The 16800-nt window shown below is 40.2% G+C and overlaps 1 protein-coding gene across 1 annotated transcript in view; it reads right to left on the bottom strand.

Annotated features, from left to right (window-relative positions):
• The window catches only part of CCDC6 (coiled-coil domain containing 6), a 118675-nt gene that overhangs the window by 56036 nt on the left and 45839 nt on the right, over window positions 1-16800 (bottom strand). Inside the window, exon 2 of the mRNA XM_003783639.2 lies at window positions 8429-8578. Within this exon, the coding sequence (XP_003783687.1) occupies window positions 8429-8578 (150 nt within the window). The remainder of the gene's footprint in view (window positions 1-8428; window positions 8579-16800) is intronic.

Genomic DNA, 16800 nt, shown 5'->3' with positions numbered 1-16800 from the left:
AAAAAAAAAAAAAAAAAGCACTTTGGTTTACCATCAATGCTGTTTGTCTGAATTATCTTAACTGCCATTTTCTAGACGAAAAGCCCACATAACTTTCATAAAGGGAAAAAAGAGCTCAGTCCTTCCAGAAATTATGTTTTATTTTGGTACTGCATAGGCACTGAATCAGGCCCTCACTTCTGAGCAGACAGCTTCAGGCTTCCAACCTACTCAGAATACCTAAAAAGTTTGAGTGTCCTGGCTTTCCAATAGCACAAGGCCACTAAAAGCACTAACACCTGGAAGGCCAATAGGGGACGATCACTTGAGCTTAGGAGTTCCAGACCTGCCTACCAAGAACCAAGACCCCACCACCACCACCACCTCTACCAGGGAAGGGAGAGAAAAAGGAAAAAGAAAAATTAGCCAGGCTTGGGGCTCACATGCCTATAGTCCCAGCTACTTGGGAGGCTGAGGCAAGAGAATCACTTGAGCCCAGGAGTTTGAGGTTGCTGGGAGATATGATGATGCCTCTGTACTCTAGCTGGGCAAAAGAGTAAGACTCTGTCTTTAAAAAAAAAAAAAAAAGAATAAAAGCATTAAGACCTTTTAGTAAATCTGGTTAGAAGATTTTTAAAAGATGCTACATAAATAGGATTTCAAAAGTCCTTTAGGTTCTGGAGACAGCCTGCTGCATTGAAAATCCACCTTGTGAAAACCAGCAGTTTCTTCTGAGGAGGACAGCACTTAGCCCAAAGAATTCATTCCAAACTGAGACAGTATTGAAAATTAAAATAAAAAGCCTCATCTGTCTTCCCTGCTTCTCACCTAGTTTATGAATAAAGGGAAACAGAAAGGTAAAGACATTTAGCAGCAGGATCTACACCTCTATGTTTTAAGGTAATTATTGACTACGCGGACTGCAAATCTTTTGAAAATCAATTGTAAAACATTGCGAGATTTATAACTACAAAGTTTTAAAATTATTTAAAAAGTGTTTCTAGTGATGGTTCAAGTCTACCTACAGTGGGCCACAGCACCCTTCAACGGACAAGATTCACCCTTCCAACTAGCAATATAAGTGCGTCCCTCATACTTTGGGGAATAAAGCAATCTTTGACCCTAGCTTTGCCTAATTATTTTTATCTTTTTCTTCTACCTTTACTTTCCTCTTTACTTACTTTTTCCTCACCAGAGAAGAAAACATTTCTTATATATCAGAGACGTCAGCATGGACGCTTGGAGGCCTTTACTCTTAGGAAACTGGGAAACGTGTGTGTGCCAGCACATCCGATCTAGCCGTGTTAGCACAGGTGCACATGCACACGCTTTAAAAGAAACCCAGCAATTTCAAGGCTGAAAAACTACTTCTAGTTTACTGTATTTCCTAATCGTAGCAAATTATGTTGCATCGAGAGTCTTTTGTCATGCTATTAACAGGAGCATTCTGGCTTATACTTTAGCCACTGGTGGCTGCAGCTTTTAAAATTCTGTGAAAACAACCCGGCAGCCCTTTGCTAATGTACTGCAAGGACCCTATGCAAACCCCTCACTCCATAAAAGGAATGAAGATCCAATAAAGCTGAGGTTCAGATAGTTTGAAAACAGGAAAAAGAACTGTGTTCCAACTATTTCAAAAGCTATTACATGACAGTAAATTTCTCTGATCGCTTAATAGCCCTGAAAAACTACAAGCCAAGAGGGCCACAGATCTAACTGTTTTAATGAAGAACATATTTCAAAGTCTCTTTCTCCTGTACCATAAGGGGAACCCAATTTTCATCTGAATGGAGGCAACAGCAGTCTCAGCCCAGGTGTCCTTGAAATTAACAGTGTTCCATACATTATTTAATATCTCCTTGACACGTAATTTTGCTGCCTGCACAAACAAAATAATTGTTATTTTAGCGGGCTGGGAAACTAGGGGGGTGGGCATGAAGTCTTGGATCCTAGTGTACATGCCTGAAAAGAAGGGAACTTTGAATCTACACTCAACTTCTGATCCCTGCAGACCTATCAGGCTCCTCAGACATACCCTTTGGGGATAGGGAAACATAGCTCTAGACAAAAAAGAAAACAAATCCATTAAGAAAGTATTGGATGGGCTCGGCACCTGTGGCTCAAGCGGCTAAGGCGCCAGCCACATACACTTAAGGTGGCGGGTTCAAATCCCCAGCCTGGGCCCGCCAAACAACAGTGATGGCTGCAACCAAAAAATGGCCAGGCGTTGTGGCGGGCGCCTGTAGTCCCAGCTGCTTGGGAGGCTGAGGCAGGAGACTTGCTTGAGCCCAGGAGTTGGAGGTTGCTGTGAGCGTGATGCCATGGCACTCTACCCAGGGGAACAGCTTGAGGCTCCGTCTCAAAAAAAAAAAAAAAAGAAGTATTGGATGGAGAAACTACTTCCTCAGAATTGGAAGGAGAGAGGAACGGGGAATGAAGTGGGAAGCCTTTCGTCGAGGTGAGTGAACGGTCAGGGACTTTCTGAATGCTTCCTCCCAGCTTTATTCCTGCAGAAACAGAGAGGGAAGCCCAGTTCTGTTGCATGATATCCTCCGCTAGAAGTCATTTGGCATATGCAGCAGTAATCTTTGCCCACAACTTCCTTCCTGTCCTCTATATATCATCGCTCCATAGATGCTAGAAACACTTCAACTATTTTAGTGCTGAGGGCATTCTAACTCCCGACCAACTTGATCATAACAAAAGTCATGCCACTTAATAAGAGATCCAGAAAACTTTTCTTCTTTGGTATTTCCAATCATCCAGAATATCTCCACCTATCAGAATATGAGTATAATAATTTTTATTATAGGTAGAATGGTACCTTCTCTTCCCTGAGAATCAGATCCAATTTCAAATGTCAACCAAAGTATAAACCTATATTGTTTTAAGGCAGGCGTCCTCAAACTACGGCCCACAGGCCACAAGCAGCCCGCCTAGGGCATTTACCCAGCCCACCGGGTGTTTTTGCCGCTGCTGCCTGTCCTGCTTACCAGCCGACTCGTCCCGGGGCCCGCAGTCCGGCCCTCCAATGGTCTGAGGGACAGTGAACTGGCCCCCTGTTTAAAAAAGTTTGAGGACCCCTGTTTTAAGGTCTGCAATTTGAAAGTCGGATTAGATTGAAAAGATTAAAATGTACATTATACTTAGTATTCTTCTTATCCCAGTCTTACTCTAAGGATGGAAAAAAAGTACTCATTAACTTTGGGCAGTGGTATTTGTTAAAAGCATGGGCAACAATAATACAAAACAAGTTAATGGGGATAGCATGACGTGAACCTGGTACAAGAAGTTTGCATAACAACCAGTGGGGAAATTCTCAATTGCTAAATCATTACCAATCTCAGCAATGACAAGTCTTCCAGTTGGCACTGGCAATTGATTGGTGGTTAACAGCCAGTGGAATGAGAAGTCAAAAAAAGTTTTAAGGGCCAGTAAAAGTGAATCGCATACAGACTGACTAGGTAGTTAAGCTAATCTAAGCCAATCATAAGAGCATTCTGATTATTACTAGTTCTTTGAGACAAGAGTCTCACTCTGTTACCCAGTGATGTCAGCCTAGCTCACAGCAACCTCTAACTCGTGGGCTCAAGTGATCTTATCTCAGCCTCTGGAGTAGCTGAGGCTATAGGCATTTGCCACAACAACCAGCTAGCTTTTCTATTTTTAGTAGAGATGGGGTCTCACTCTTGCATAGGTTGGTCTTGAACTCCGGAGCTTAAGGGATCCTCCCCGCTCAGCCTCCCAGAGTGCTAGGATAACTGGCTGGTGAGCCATCTCACCAGGTCCTGATTATATCAGTTCTTGATGTGGGCAGCCCAGAATTCTCTATCACTTGGAAATGAGCCTGACTCTGCAAAGGACTTCAGCTTACTGCTGTCTAAGACAAAGAGATGCACCTAAGATAGCAGGTCTCTGAGCTCTCAAAGATGCAGAAGGAGGACAAAACAGATATTAGAATTTGTAAATTCCCTTTACAAGAACTAAGATACTTGCTAGTTACAAAAGTATAAATGCTGCTTTTACAAAATTAGAAGGAAAGAGGCACAAAGAAAATTAACAAAATGTCAACTCTGCACTCAAGCTAATTACTGTTAATATTTTGGAAAAAAGGTTCAGCGCCTGTAGCACAGTGGTTACGGTGCCAGCCACACACACCAAGGGTGGGGGGTTAGAATCCGGTCTGGGCCAACTAAAACAACTACAACCTAAAAACAGCCGGGTGTTGTGGTTGGCACCTGTAGTCCCAGCTACTTGGGAGGCTGAGGCAAGAGAATCACTTAAGCCCAAGAGTTGGAGGTTGCTGTGAGCTGTGACACTATGGCACTCTACCAAGGACGATAAAGTGAAACTGTCTCAAAAAAACATATATATATTAATTTATATTTTATATATTTATAATTTATTATTTATAAATTTATTAATCTATTTTTCAAGTGTACAAGTAGGATTCTGCTCTCAATTTGTTTTTTTTTTTTTTTTTGGAGAAAAGCCTCTTATACTTTTTCCTCTAAAGCCTCTAATAATACATTATTCAGCACAGTCCTCGAATGATGTGGTTTCATTATAATGTTGATGAGAACAAAAACCTGACTCCCAGCAGGGCTACTATGTATGTGGAGTTTGCATGTTCTCCCTACGTCTGTGGGGGTTTTCCTGTGTGCTCCAGGCTCCTTCCACAGCCCAAAGATGTGTACATCAGGTTCACTGGAGTGTCTCGATGGGCCAGGTCTGAGTGAGTGTGTGTGAGCATGCCCTGTGAAAGGACGGTGCCCTTTCCAGGACTGGTTCTCACCCTCCTAAGCTGCCAGAACAGCCTCGGGCTCCCCAACCCTCAACCAGAATAATTGGATAAATTATCATCTTATTTTAAATTAACCTTTCCTAAATACACATACAGCTCACATATATTTCAATATTTAATGTCAGATGTGTTTTGGGTATTTAGAAGTCTGATGAGTTTTGGTGAGCAGGGACATATCATAGGAACTTAACTCTTGTTTCTATCAATTTAGCTTATGAAAAAATTGGTTTCATTATAGGATGCTTTACTTAAAGTCACAGTTTTCAAGAACGTATTGGCAACACTAAGCATGTTCAAGTGTTTGCTCACAAAAAATCTGTGACAGATTTTATTTACAAATAATTATTAATCTATTTTTCAAGGCATACCAGAGTGGGATTCGGCTCTCATGCAGGTTCACACTGAATTAAATACTCGAGGATCCTTTTTTAGGATAATTTCTTGCCAATCAGACAGTTAACCTTATAGTCTGGGTTCAGAAAGATGTAGATTTTTCAAAGAAAAGTTTTCGCTTAATTATATCTTAATGAAGATATAATTTTGTATCTATTAGACACAAAGACAAGGGAGAAAAGTACACGGTCTCTTTTGTATGTATTTTTGTTTGTTTTGGTAAGATGAACAAGTCTGGTGGTGGTCAAGGTGGGAGATAGCTTGATCTCCCAAAGGCAAAGGGATTTCCTCTCACATACACGTAAGTGAGCTTGATTCAGTTTGTAAAGGTATTAGATACCCATTTGGCCAAAGCAGATACAAAGGAATGAATCTCCTCCATAGCAATATTCTCATTTTGTTCTTCGGATCAAAGAATCCCTTTGAAATGCACATAAAAGCACTGTCCAGTCACCATCAGAGATAACAGCCAAAGCACAGTAACAAACCCAAAGCTGTTCTGCAAAGAGCCTTTTGGTGGCCTTTACGTGAAATATGCTAAACACTTACTGCTGAAAAGACAGTTCGCCCGTTTGTCTACCCGTGACACCAGCAGTATGGTTTCTCTTACCAGGCTTTTCCTAACAAGGTCCTAGCTCAGATGGCAAACATCCTAGAAAGCTGTATTAAAGTAATTACACAGTTGGAAAAGTCTATTGGTATCAATTACTCTAAAAATCTTCCAGATGGAGAAGAGTGCTTCCACACTGGGGGTGGGGAGTGGGAGGCAGAAAATGCCGGCACTCTTACAAAGAGTTGGTGAAGCCACTAAGAAAACACATACTGAGAGCCTGGGGGGTGAGTTTCAGAAGCAAAGAGCCATCTTCCCTGCAGCTACGTGATGCCTCCAACTAACTGGTCAACAGAACATGTGTTCCTGGGTACTCATCACAAAATGGGCACGGTGCCAGACACCCTACCACGCCACAGGGTGGACGTAGCCTGAGAACTGGCCGGAGATCCCTACCTTAATCTGACTGCTATCCATTTCCTTTCAAAAGCCTAAGGACCGGGAGAAAGGTACGGGACATATAATGGGTACAGAGTTTTAGCTTAGAAAATTTCTGAAGATGGTTGGTGGTGATGGTTGTACCACAATGTGAATGCTCCTAATGCTGATGGATCGTATGCCCCAAAGGTTATAACGGTAGATTTTATCTTTTGTGTATTTTACCACAACATTTTTTAAAGAGCCTAAAAAGCAAGCTGGGAGTGATGACAGCTTGTCTGAGGGACATGCTAACCAACCGTTTGTCCCAATTCCACAAGTCCAATCACCAACAAGCTCCAAACCCATGTAGAGCTCCCCCAAAGGGCATCTTCACAGGCTCACTCACACCTTCATGCCCTGTCTTTTGAGTCAGGGCACACATCAGACGAGGCATAGACATCATACAGGGTGGACATAAAGTTTGCATGCAATTTAAAATAGTTTAACATGGAAAACTGCACACAAACTTTAAGTCCACCCTGCATATAACTTTTGGCAAAAAAACAGTTGGTGCTGTTCAGTTTATATACTAGTCAATCTCCTTGGAAAGATCTAACTTCCCTTGAAAAGAATTTTCATAATATATGATTTTTTCCCCCTGACCAAATACAATGTTTTTAGGTAAAAGAATTCTGCAAAAACAATCACTACATTCCTCCAAATGATAGCATTTATAGGATACTCATAGCTTAGATTTTGAGTTGGAGCCTCCTTACACCAGGCATATGAACTTCCTGTACCGTTGCACAGGGTTCTCAGTTTCCATTCTTTTTCAGGACTTTAAAGGACAATGCCCTTGGAAAGTAAGTGGGTTAAGATAAAGAGGCCAATTATAAACTATACAACCACTTACAGTGGAGATGAATCTTTACAGATAAAAAGAATGTGATCTGGCTAGTTTGGACTGTTTCATAATTTACTTTAGTCAAACATAACAAATACATGTGTTATAGTAGAAATTCAAAAATATATATTCTTGCATTGTTGAAAATTAGGCTGTCTGATTATACATTAAACTCAAGGAAAAAATCCATAATTATATCCCTATGGTTCTAGAAGCACCATACAGAATAAGTCACTTAACGTTGCCAAGGTGAAGAACACGCAAAAGTCAAACTAACCTTTTTCCTCTAAATCAGAAAGAAATGAATAAACAGTAAGTTTCAGTGCCAAAATTTTGCCATCGATCTGCTAGACGGTAATGCCTGGGCACCTCTATCATTCATATTTCAACAACTAACATAAATGAAATTTTATGAAAGACTAATGCTATCTTTAACCAGTAATTAGGTAGAAGAATGAGACTAACCCTCTCTTGTTAATTTTGTACCTGCTTACGATTTTGAATAAGCTGTGTTAAATAATAAAAACGCCATATCCCACTTATACATAAATTCATATGAAATAGCCCATAGCTATTTCCCCTAAACAAATTACTTTTTAACTTTACCAGTAAGCTTTGAAGAGAAAAAAAGGGGGAAAGAATGAGCCTCTGACCTCTGGGTTTAGAGAACCCAAACCTCCCTGTAAGTTCTGCTTAGTGTCTTCTCTACAACATTAGTTATTAATGTCAAGTTTTAATAGCAGCCTGCTATCTGATAAGTAACACGTTACTCAACCCTTTAAACATGGTTGGTTGTACGTAATTTTAACTATTCTGAACACTTTATTTCCTGAAGATATTTTACTTTCTATCTTAATATTTTAGCACAAAAGACCCACTTACAATTGCCAAAAAGTTCGTGTAGTCATTACAGATTCAACATAAAAGGAGGGGAAAAAGCTCACATTTGGTGTTAAACCCCATACTGCCAATATGTTACCTAGAATATCTCCTATGCTAAGGTCTTGTGATCATCAGCAATTTTCTGAACTGCCCAGGATACAAAACAGCTTACCTTACCTAATGAGCTAGGGAACCGCAACCCTGAGTCTCACATGGCTGTCATCCTTACTTGATTTTTTTTTTTTTTTTTTGCAGTTTTTGGCCAAAAAAACTGGGGCTGAGTTTGAACCCGCCACCTGTAGTATATGGGCCTGGCACCCTACTCCTTTGAGCCACAGGCCCCACCTTTTACCTGATATTTTTAATCTCCAAAGAACTTTAGCTACAATTTCATCAGCAAATGTTTCAAACAAAGTGTTCTATCAAAGTCTGTGGGGTTTTTTCCCTATACAGGGAAACAGGCAGTCAAGATAAGAAAACAACAAAGATAACTTACCTGCATCAACTTTCTGGAGAGCTCATTAGTGAGGAACTCCTCTTCCTTCTCATAATTTACGGCAAGGGTTTCTTTTTCCTTCTGCAAAGCCTGGATTTTCTTGAATAAAGTGTTACTGATGAATTCTTCTTCCTGCTCAGCCCTGGCTTGCTGTTTTTAAAAAAAACATGAAAAGAGAACAAAACAAAAACACATGGTGAGGAAACAGGAAGTTTACTAATTGAAATATAGTTCTTATTTCCAGAGAGGGTGCCCATTTTAATTAGAGCTCTATTTTTAACTGTGAACCTAACATACCCCCCAAAAGCACAAAACAGAGGAATCCGGTATTGGCCGTGAAAGTTACTATCATCATCGTTACTATTGTTACCCTCACAGGGCCTCCCTCTACCATGTATTATTTTTAAAGTGACATTTTAAAGAAATCAACAAACATCCTATTGCAGTTTTTACAAAGCAGTCCCAAATCAATAATCAGAATACAACAGAAAGGTCCTTCTCGTAGCAGACAGGTCCGTGTGTCACTACTTTTCGAAGATTTATAATTAAAATATCTAGGCTTTTTCTTTTTTTCTAACTGAAGCAGAGTTCAACTCACCTAACAGTAAAAATCACATCACCTTCCAGATGTTACAGAATGGGTTTGGGTTTGGATATGACATTTATAAAGCAATACAGATACACACAGACACATTTACACGTGTACCGAATGGCTGGACAGTTACTACAAGGAAATACACTAAACAGCTAAAAACTAGTTATCGTAAGGTAGTGGGAATCTAGGGGATGAAGGGTAAGAGAAGAGTTTCATTTTTATTTTACTTCCCTAATGAGAATTTTTTTGGAGGTGAAGCAGAAATAGGCGTTAGTGGATTTAAAAACAGAGCATCAGACATAACTGAATGGAGATGAAAATATTCTTCTGTAGATAACCACCCTCCCCCAAATGTTTTAATAGCCGAAACAGAAAAACCTAACCATCCTTGAAGGAAATTAATCTTTTCAGAAAGAGTGTCCTTGTTTCAAATGGACTCAACTGTATTCAATGCACTTTTTAAACCGCAGCATTTTGATGCACTTATCCCAAATAATGCATTCCTGTTTTATCTGCCAAATGGAGAGAGAGAGAGCCATATGAACTGCAAGCCTCCCGCACCTGTCCTTTATAATATCAGGAGAGAGCCAGAAGGCAGAACACAAAAGGGCACCTGCATTAAGCAATTATCACTTTTTCCTGTTATAAAACAAAATCTGACAATCACTTCTCAGTCCGGTGGTTTAGATTTCGGCCTATTCACCAGCTTTCCAAACCCATACCCTGATAATATCCATGGTTTCTGCAGAGTCCACACTCTCTGCTGTCACTGTGGCCCTACAGGAAATACACCAGTTTCTAGAACTCCTTGCCCAGCAATTCTACAATGGAGCTACTCATAGTACTTAACACTGAAAACCAGAGCTACCCAGAAAGTGGAAACTTTGGGAGAAGGTCCAGCATTTGAGTTCCTTAATAAGCCATCCTGGGATAGTCCTGGAGAGTTGGGCAACAAAGAACACATCCCTCGGCCAATAAATTCATATTACTGGGCAAGAGCACCCAGTGAGCAGTCCCTAGGGTCCCCACAATCCCTTTAGGCACTTCATATTTCATTAGCACTCCTATTGAGGAATGTCTTAAATTCTTTCCACTATAGTCACAGAAAACTGCTGAGGATTTGTGCCTCCCCTCCGCCTTTAAATCAATCCCCACTTGTCTTTCAAACTCACAAACTTCAAAAGATTGCATCCTAGTGCAACGGGCAGGAATCCAGAGTGTTTATTTAAGACATACTTGACACACACATCCAAGCTCACAATCTGTTCGGGCTACCTGTTTTTCTGGTTTTAACTGACAAAGTCCTACATGATTTGAATTCTGATTATTCTGAAAGTTACAGAACAGAAAGGTTGAGAGGAACTGCAAAGCTTTTGATGGTGATTCTGGACTTTGAAAATAAAAAGGGTGTTTGCCGTACATTGATTTCCTTATGTCAGACTCCACCTCTTGCACCTGATCACACGTTTACTATTTTAGATGACTGGGACATTTAATTGTAGGCAGTGAAGAAGAAGTGGATTCAGGCTACGGAGACTACCTCCCCTGCACCCCTTTCCGAAGAGGCCAGCCTTCTAACAGGCTAGAGTTTATTCCTATGAGAAGCTGAAAACAAGCCCTAAGAGCTTATTTGTGTGGCTAACCAACCCCATTACACCTAACCATTAAGTTACAGAGACTGCAAATTTCATTCTAACAACAACAACAAAAAAAACGACTTTGGGTGGTGCCTGTGGCTCAAAGGAGTAGGGGGCCGGCCCCATATGCTGGAGGTGGCAGGTTCAAGTCCAGCCCCAGCCAAAAATGACAAAATAAATAAATAAAGATCTTTATGATAAAAGCACATTAGTGGCTCTAGGGGACAGGAATGGGGAACGACTATTCCTCAGCAATAGAGTTTCTTTCGGGGGTGGTAAAAATGTTCTGGAATTAGATGGTGCCAACAATTTATATAACCTTTGAATTCACTAAAAACTAAATTGTACATTTTAAAAGGGTGAGTCTTATGGTATATAAATTATGGCCTTAACTATCAGTCTATTCTAAAAATTCGAGTCTGTATTTCACAGAGCACCAAGTTCCTTTGCAGTTCTCCCCAGGGAGAGTAGCAAAATTTAAAAAGGATTGAGGGGTGAGTGTTGAGGACTTGGCCTGTTCTAAAAGTACATTCCAAAGTAAATGACATGTCATGGGTCTTGGAAGGCTGAGGCTTTGGCAAACAAAATTATTCACCCGTTTTAGAATAGTCACTCATATGGAGGCAAAGCCCATTCATAGAAAATGCCACTCTCAGTCTGCTGAATGGCCATGAGAAACTGTTCTGTTGAAGCCTGTGGAAGTCTATCTAGCTTAATAAAGGGGTGGCCCGGCCTAACACAGCTTTTATCAAAGGGCCTCCTCAAGCTAAGAATTTTTGTTCCTCTTTAGTTCTAATTGGGAGACTGTTATTCTGCCTCTCACAGCATCTGAACACACAGTGAAAAACGTCAGGACAAGATTCCAGGCCCCCCCAGCATACACCCAGCTCCCTCTTCTTTTTCCCATTGGTACAGATCATCTTCAGAACCAACACGTAAATGAGGACAAAGACAAGTTGCTGCATCTAATACAGCTTCACGAAAATATCTTTTCAATATGAGATACAGCATCCTGACAATATGTGCAACTTGATTGTTGAGAGTGAACTATGAAAAGCATCCGGCTCCATCTGATCTCTCTCTGCAGGTTTCTACCCATGCTGTGTGCTCTGTCATCTCAATGTGAATCTTGGTCTTGGATTTTTTTCTTCCCCTAACCCCAACACAGGCCTTTTTATTTGTGCCATAAACCAAATTACCTTTCCAATTAATTCCCCCAAAAGCAGCCAAAAAGGAAACAGGCAAACAGGGGCCTAAAGCAAGCCCCAGGCACCATTTGCAAGGCAAGAAGAGACAGCCAGACAACAGGTGGACAGAGAGGAGAAAAAACAGGTGACCTTATGAAATTTCATCCGATTTTATCACTCTATTTCCCTCTTCATCTGAGATGCTTGAAAATCGCAGCACACCTAAACATAATGTAAATTCAAAATTAAAGTTGTATGTATTTCAAAAAGCTAAAGAAACAAAAATAAGGTTCACCTGTATTTCTGTAAATTCTCAAATGAAAATGTGACCAAAAAAATTAGGAACTCGCTGAAGGAAGAAACCTTTTCTTACAAGTGTTGTCTATGTTTACGAAGTTGAAGATTGGGGAAAATCTGAAGGAAATCGAAGAATCTGACTATATTTTCCTGTTCGAGATGGCTCCGGTTGCTATGTTTAGGAACAGCAAACTTGGTATAATCACAATACTGATTACTTACCACACTGCCCCTCTCCCAGCAATAATCACTCAATTGTCTGACACTAGACCATAAAGCATCATTTCATCATTCCTTCCCCATCCCACCAAAAATCCAACATAAAGGGAAATAAAAATGAAACCTACCAAGTCTTCAGGGAAAAAAAAAACACACACACACAAAAGAAATTCTTAGAAAATACTATTTTCTCCTGAGTCACCCCACATTTAGGCAACCGCCCTCTTTATTTAGCATAACTTCTTGTAGACAAGAAAAACACAGTTTGTTCTGACCCACTGCTACCATGACCTGAGCACAAATTTGATAGGAGATTCCAATGTGATTGTTTAGCGTTTCTGTTCTTTTCATCAGTGGTATTTTGGAGATCAAGGGTTAGTACAGAAAAGAATTCGAAAACCTTCCACATAAACCAAAACCATGCAGGATGATGCAACCCATGATCTGCTAAGCATAAGAAAAAGAACAGCTTTCCAGAGCAAGAAATCCCAGGCAGCCATGGGATGTGATCAAAAGAAAGTCCTAGTGACTGCAAAGCAACACATTTACACTAGTTTTTTTAAGAAATTACTTTTTAATTTGGCTGAAGACTTATCTTTATAAGACAGACTCATAAAACTTCAGATGTTGAAGAACTGCTTAAGAATCTAGGCAGGCTTATTTCTTATTTTAACTATTGAAATGTAGGCATCTATTTAAATGCTGTTATCCTAATTTTTTAAATTTACTGTTCTGCTGTCTAGTCGCTTAGGACACAATGACCATCTTAGTTGGAAATAGCATCTGAAACCATACTGTTAGGACAACAAGAACAGCCAGCACACATCCAGGCAACGGAATAAAACTTTGTTCTTTTGAAACTGTCATTTCCTGCACACACTGCTGCACACAGCAATTGTTCTGGGAGACAAAGTTTAGCAGAATCTCTGCTGGCTGATGGTGGGGGACTCACAGGATTAAATGGTGTCATACCAATGGGCTTATGGACACAAACCACTGTCCTGTAGAAATCTGTTCAACATGTAAGTACCACTATGAGGGGGAGGACACAAAAGACAAGCCCCGTTTTTACCCTCATTTCTTCTACTAAAAGAACCAAGGACAGGATTTCAGTTACATGTTACACGCCTGAGAATTACAATTCTCCACTCATTCTGTGGAAGCTCTAGACCAGTTTGTACTTGTTCCGCAAACCACATACCGGCTTACAATAAAAGTAAAGAATAGCTGCTAAACTAAAGCACTCATATTTATTACACGCCAGCAAGTCACTAACACATGCAGGGATCAGAGCAGAATTATCATCAGCCCTGGTAACTGTATTTACTCTGCCTCAGAGACTAAGCCGAGGCCACTGTTACAGCACTGCAGAGCAAGAGAGAGAAGAGCACTAACAGCCGACTTTCAAGGCAAGAGTTTAGTAACTTGAGGTTGAAAACCACCCAGTTCCCAAGTTGTATCAACCTATGGTGCCTCTCAAACCATCTTCAGTACAAGTCCAAGTGGTTTTCCTCCATACCCCCTCCCACACCCCTGCAGTGGACAGACACATGTCCCTCACGTGCACATGACGAGAACACAGCTCTGCATACACTGCTCAGCATGGCAACTCAACACCGTGACCTGGTCCGCATTGGTTCAAGAAGATGAGTCCAAAGGTCAGGTGCTGAACTACTGAGCAATGAGAATTGCTAGAAAAGTTGCTAAACGTTGATGCTGACTTATAAACTTATCTCCTCAGGGCCAAGGACAGTTGGAGTATCAGTCCTCAGGCCACAACTTTGGAGGCAGTTCACATACACTTTATAGCCAGACCGCCTGGTTAACAAGGTGGCTGTTTCCACCTCTAAGCTGTGATGCCAGGGGAGTCAAGTGACCTTTCCAAGAAGCTGTTTTCTCTTCTGTAAGGAGAAAATAATGGCACCTCCCTCTGAGTTGGTTGTGAAGATAAACTGAAATAATTTATATGAAGAGCTTATCATAGTGCCTAGCATGAGTAAGCACTCAAAAGATACAAAAAGAAAGGGACCTGGTACCACGGGTCATATCTGTAATCCTAGTACTTTGAGAGGCCAGGGCAGGAGGGCTGCTTGAGGCCAGGAGTTCAAGACCAGCCTGAGCGAAAAGTGAGATCCTGTTGGTACAAAAAAGTAAAAAAATCAGCTGGGACTGATAGTTGATCAGTCCTGTAGTCCCAGCTATTTGGGAGGCTAAGGCAAGAGGATGATTTGAGTCTTAAAGTTTGAGGTTATAGTGAGTTATGACGAGCCTACTGCACTCTAGTCTGGGGGACAAAGCAAGACTTAAAGGATAGAGGAAGGAATATGAACAGGAGGATTAAAGAAAAATAACAATGAAGGCATCTAATCTCCCTTCATTTAACTAAAAGTCAAATGGACAGGATAATTGTACATCCACGGAAAGAAAGTGGAGCCATTAAGAGAATATGTTTTGTATGAAAATATGTCTAGCAACAGATAGTTAAGTGAAATACTGAAGTTAAATACATGTATAGAAGGTAGAATGATCCCATGTTGGGCTGTCAAACAAAAATCATACATCAAGGACACAAAATGCCATGAATAAGCACAAGCAATCTTTAATATTTAGAACCCCATACGTATATAATACCCTACCCTATGATCCGCAACTCTTCAGATAGTCAAATTCTCATAAACTGTACAACACCTTTATTTAAGTCAGTGGTTCTCAACCTTCCTAATGCCACGAACCTTTAATACAGTTCCTCAGGTTGTAGTGACCCCCAACCATAAAATTTTTGTGTATTAATTTTATGGTTCGGGGTGGCACCTGTGGCTCAACAGAGTAGGGCGTCGGTCCCATGTGCCAGAGGTGGTGGGTTCAAACATAACCCTCAGCCAAGAACTGCATGAAAAAAAAAAAAAAACAACTTATGGTTGGGGGTCACCACAACATGAGGAACTGTATTAAAGGTTCACAGCATTAGGGGTGAAAATCACTGTTTTAAAACATTAAAAAATAAAATATAGAAAATGAGTAGCAGGAGGCTGACACAAAAGTTCAGGTAGCTTTAAGCAAACAGAACTTCTTGAAACACATGCTTAAGTTCACCTTGGATTTTGCATTTCGACAGCAAATCTGACACCACTGATAGCAAAGCAAATAACTGAAAGACAAACCCAAGAATTAATCCAAAATGAGGCACAAAGGAATAAGATGATGGGCAAAGGAGAAAGATTATCAAAGGACATGGAAAAGAAAATAAAAGATATAACCTACATGTTAGTAAAGGCTATGGAGAGTAAAGAGAAAAAGGGGGAGGGGAAATACCTCAAGACAATGGCTGAGAATTTCCCAGGACTAATGAAAGACACGAATCTGTAGATACCAGAATATAAAGGAGTGGGGGAAATCTGTGACCACACACATGTTATCAACTATACAACACTAAGACAACATCTCAAAAACTACGTAAAGGAAACGGAAGAAGATCCACAAAGAAACTAAACTGGCAACTACTTCTCAACTTTAACAGGGAAAAGAATGAGACGATAGCATACAGGATATCAAGAAAAAATCTTTCAGCAAAGAGGTAAAACGTAACATTTCCAATAAAAACCAAAATTGAGAGTTTATCCCCAACAGACTTAACACTAAAAAGGCTTCTAAATGATGCCAGAAGAAAGGTCTGCATTGCAAGAAGGGAAGGTGAAATAAAATTATTTTGTAAAAAACCTAACAAAGAATCTAATTCATGAGGTTAGGACTATTAAAAAATATTAGCAAAGTATCTTAAGAATGGAAGAAAAAGTATCCAATGTTCTCAGCTCTACTATGAAACTGATTTATAGCTTTCATAGGAAAGCTATAACCCAATTATAGCCCAAGAATACAGGGGAAGGGGAGAGGGAGGGGAAGGGAGGGGGAAGAATGGGCAGAGGGAGGGGAAGGGAGGGGGAAGGATGGGTGGAGGGAGGGTGATTGGTGGGATCACGTCTATGGTTTATCTTTTAATGGTACATGTGAATCTTTCTAAATGAAGAATATAAATGTCTTAACACAATAACTAAGAAAATGGCATGAAGGCTATGTTAACCAGTTTGATGAAAATATTTCAAATTGTATATATAAAAAAAAGAAGTTAAAAGAGAATGATGAAAATGACAATGTTGTAAGATTCTTGTATTATTATTTAACATGTGAGACTTTAAGTTAAATATGCATTGTATCATTTCAAGGACACAGTTAAGAACAGGAGTGGAGAGATTCTAAGGCAGTAGAGGAAAAATTTCCTTTAAAAAGGCATGAAGAGAAAGAAAAGAGATGGGAGAAACAAGAAAAATATCAGTAATCACCATAAACACAAGTAGACTAACAGCCAGTTTGTTACAATGGGTTGGGGAGGAATACCTAAAGTTGAAAGTAATGGGATAAAAAAAGGTACACCAAGCAAAC

This window comes from Otolemur garnettii, unplaced genomic scaffold, assembly GCF_000181295.1.
Source record: "Otolemur garnettii isolate 467f Iridium unplaced genomic scaffold, OtoGar3 scaffold00008, whole genome shotgun sequence".
NCBI lineage: Eukaryota > Metazoa > Chordata > Mammalia > Primates > Galagidae > Otolemur > Otolemur garnettii.
This window is presented reverse-complemented; position numbering and strand designations above follow the sequence as displayed.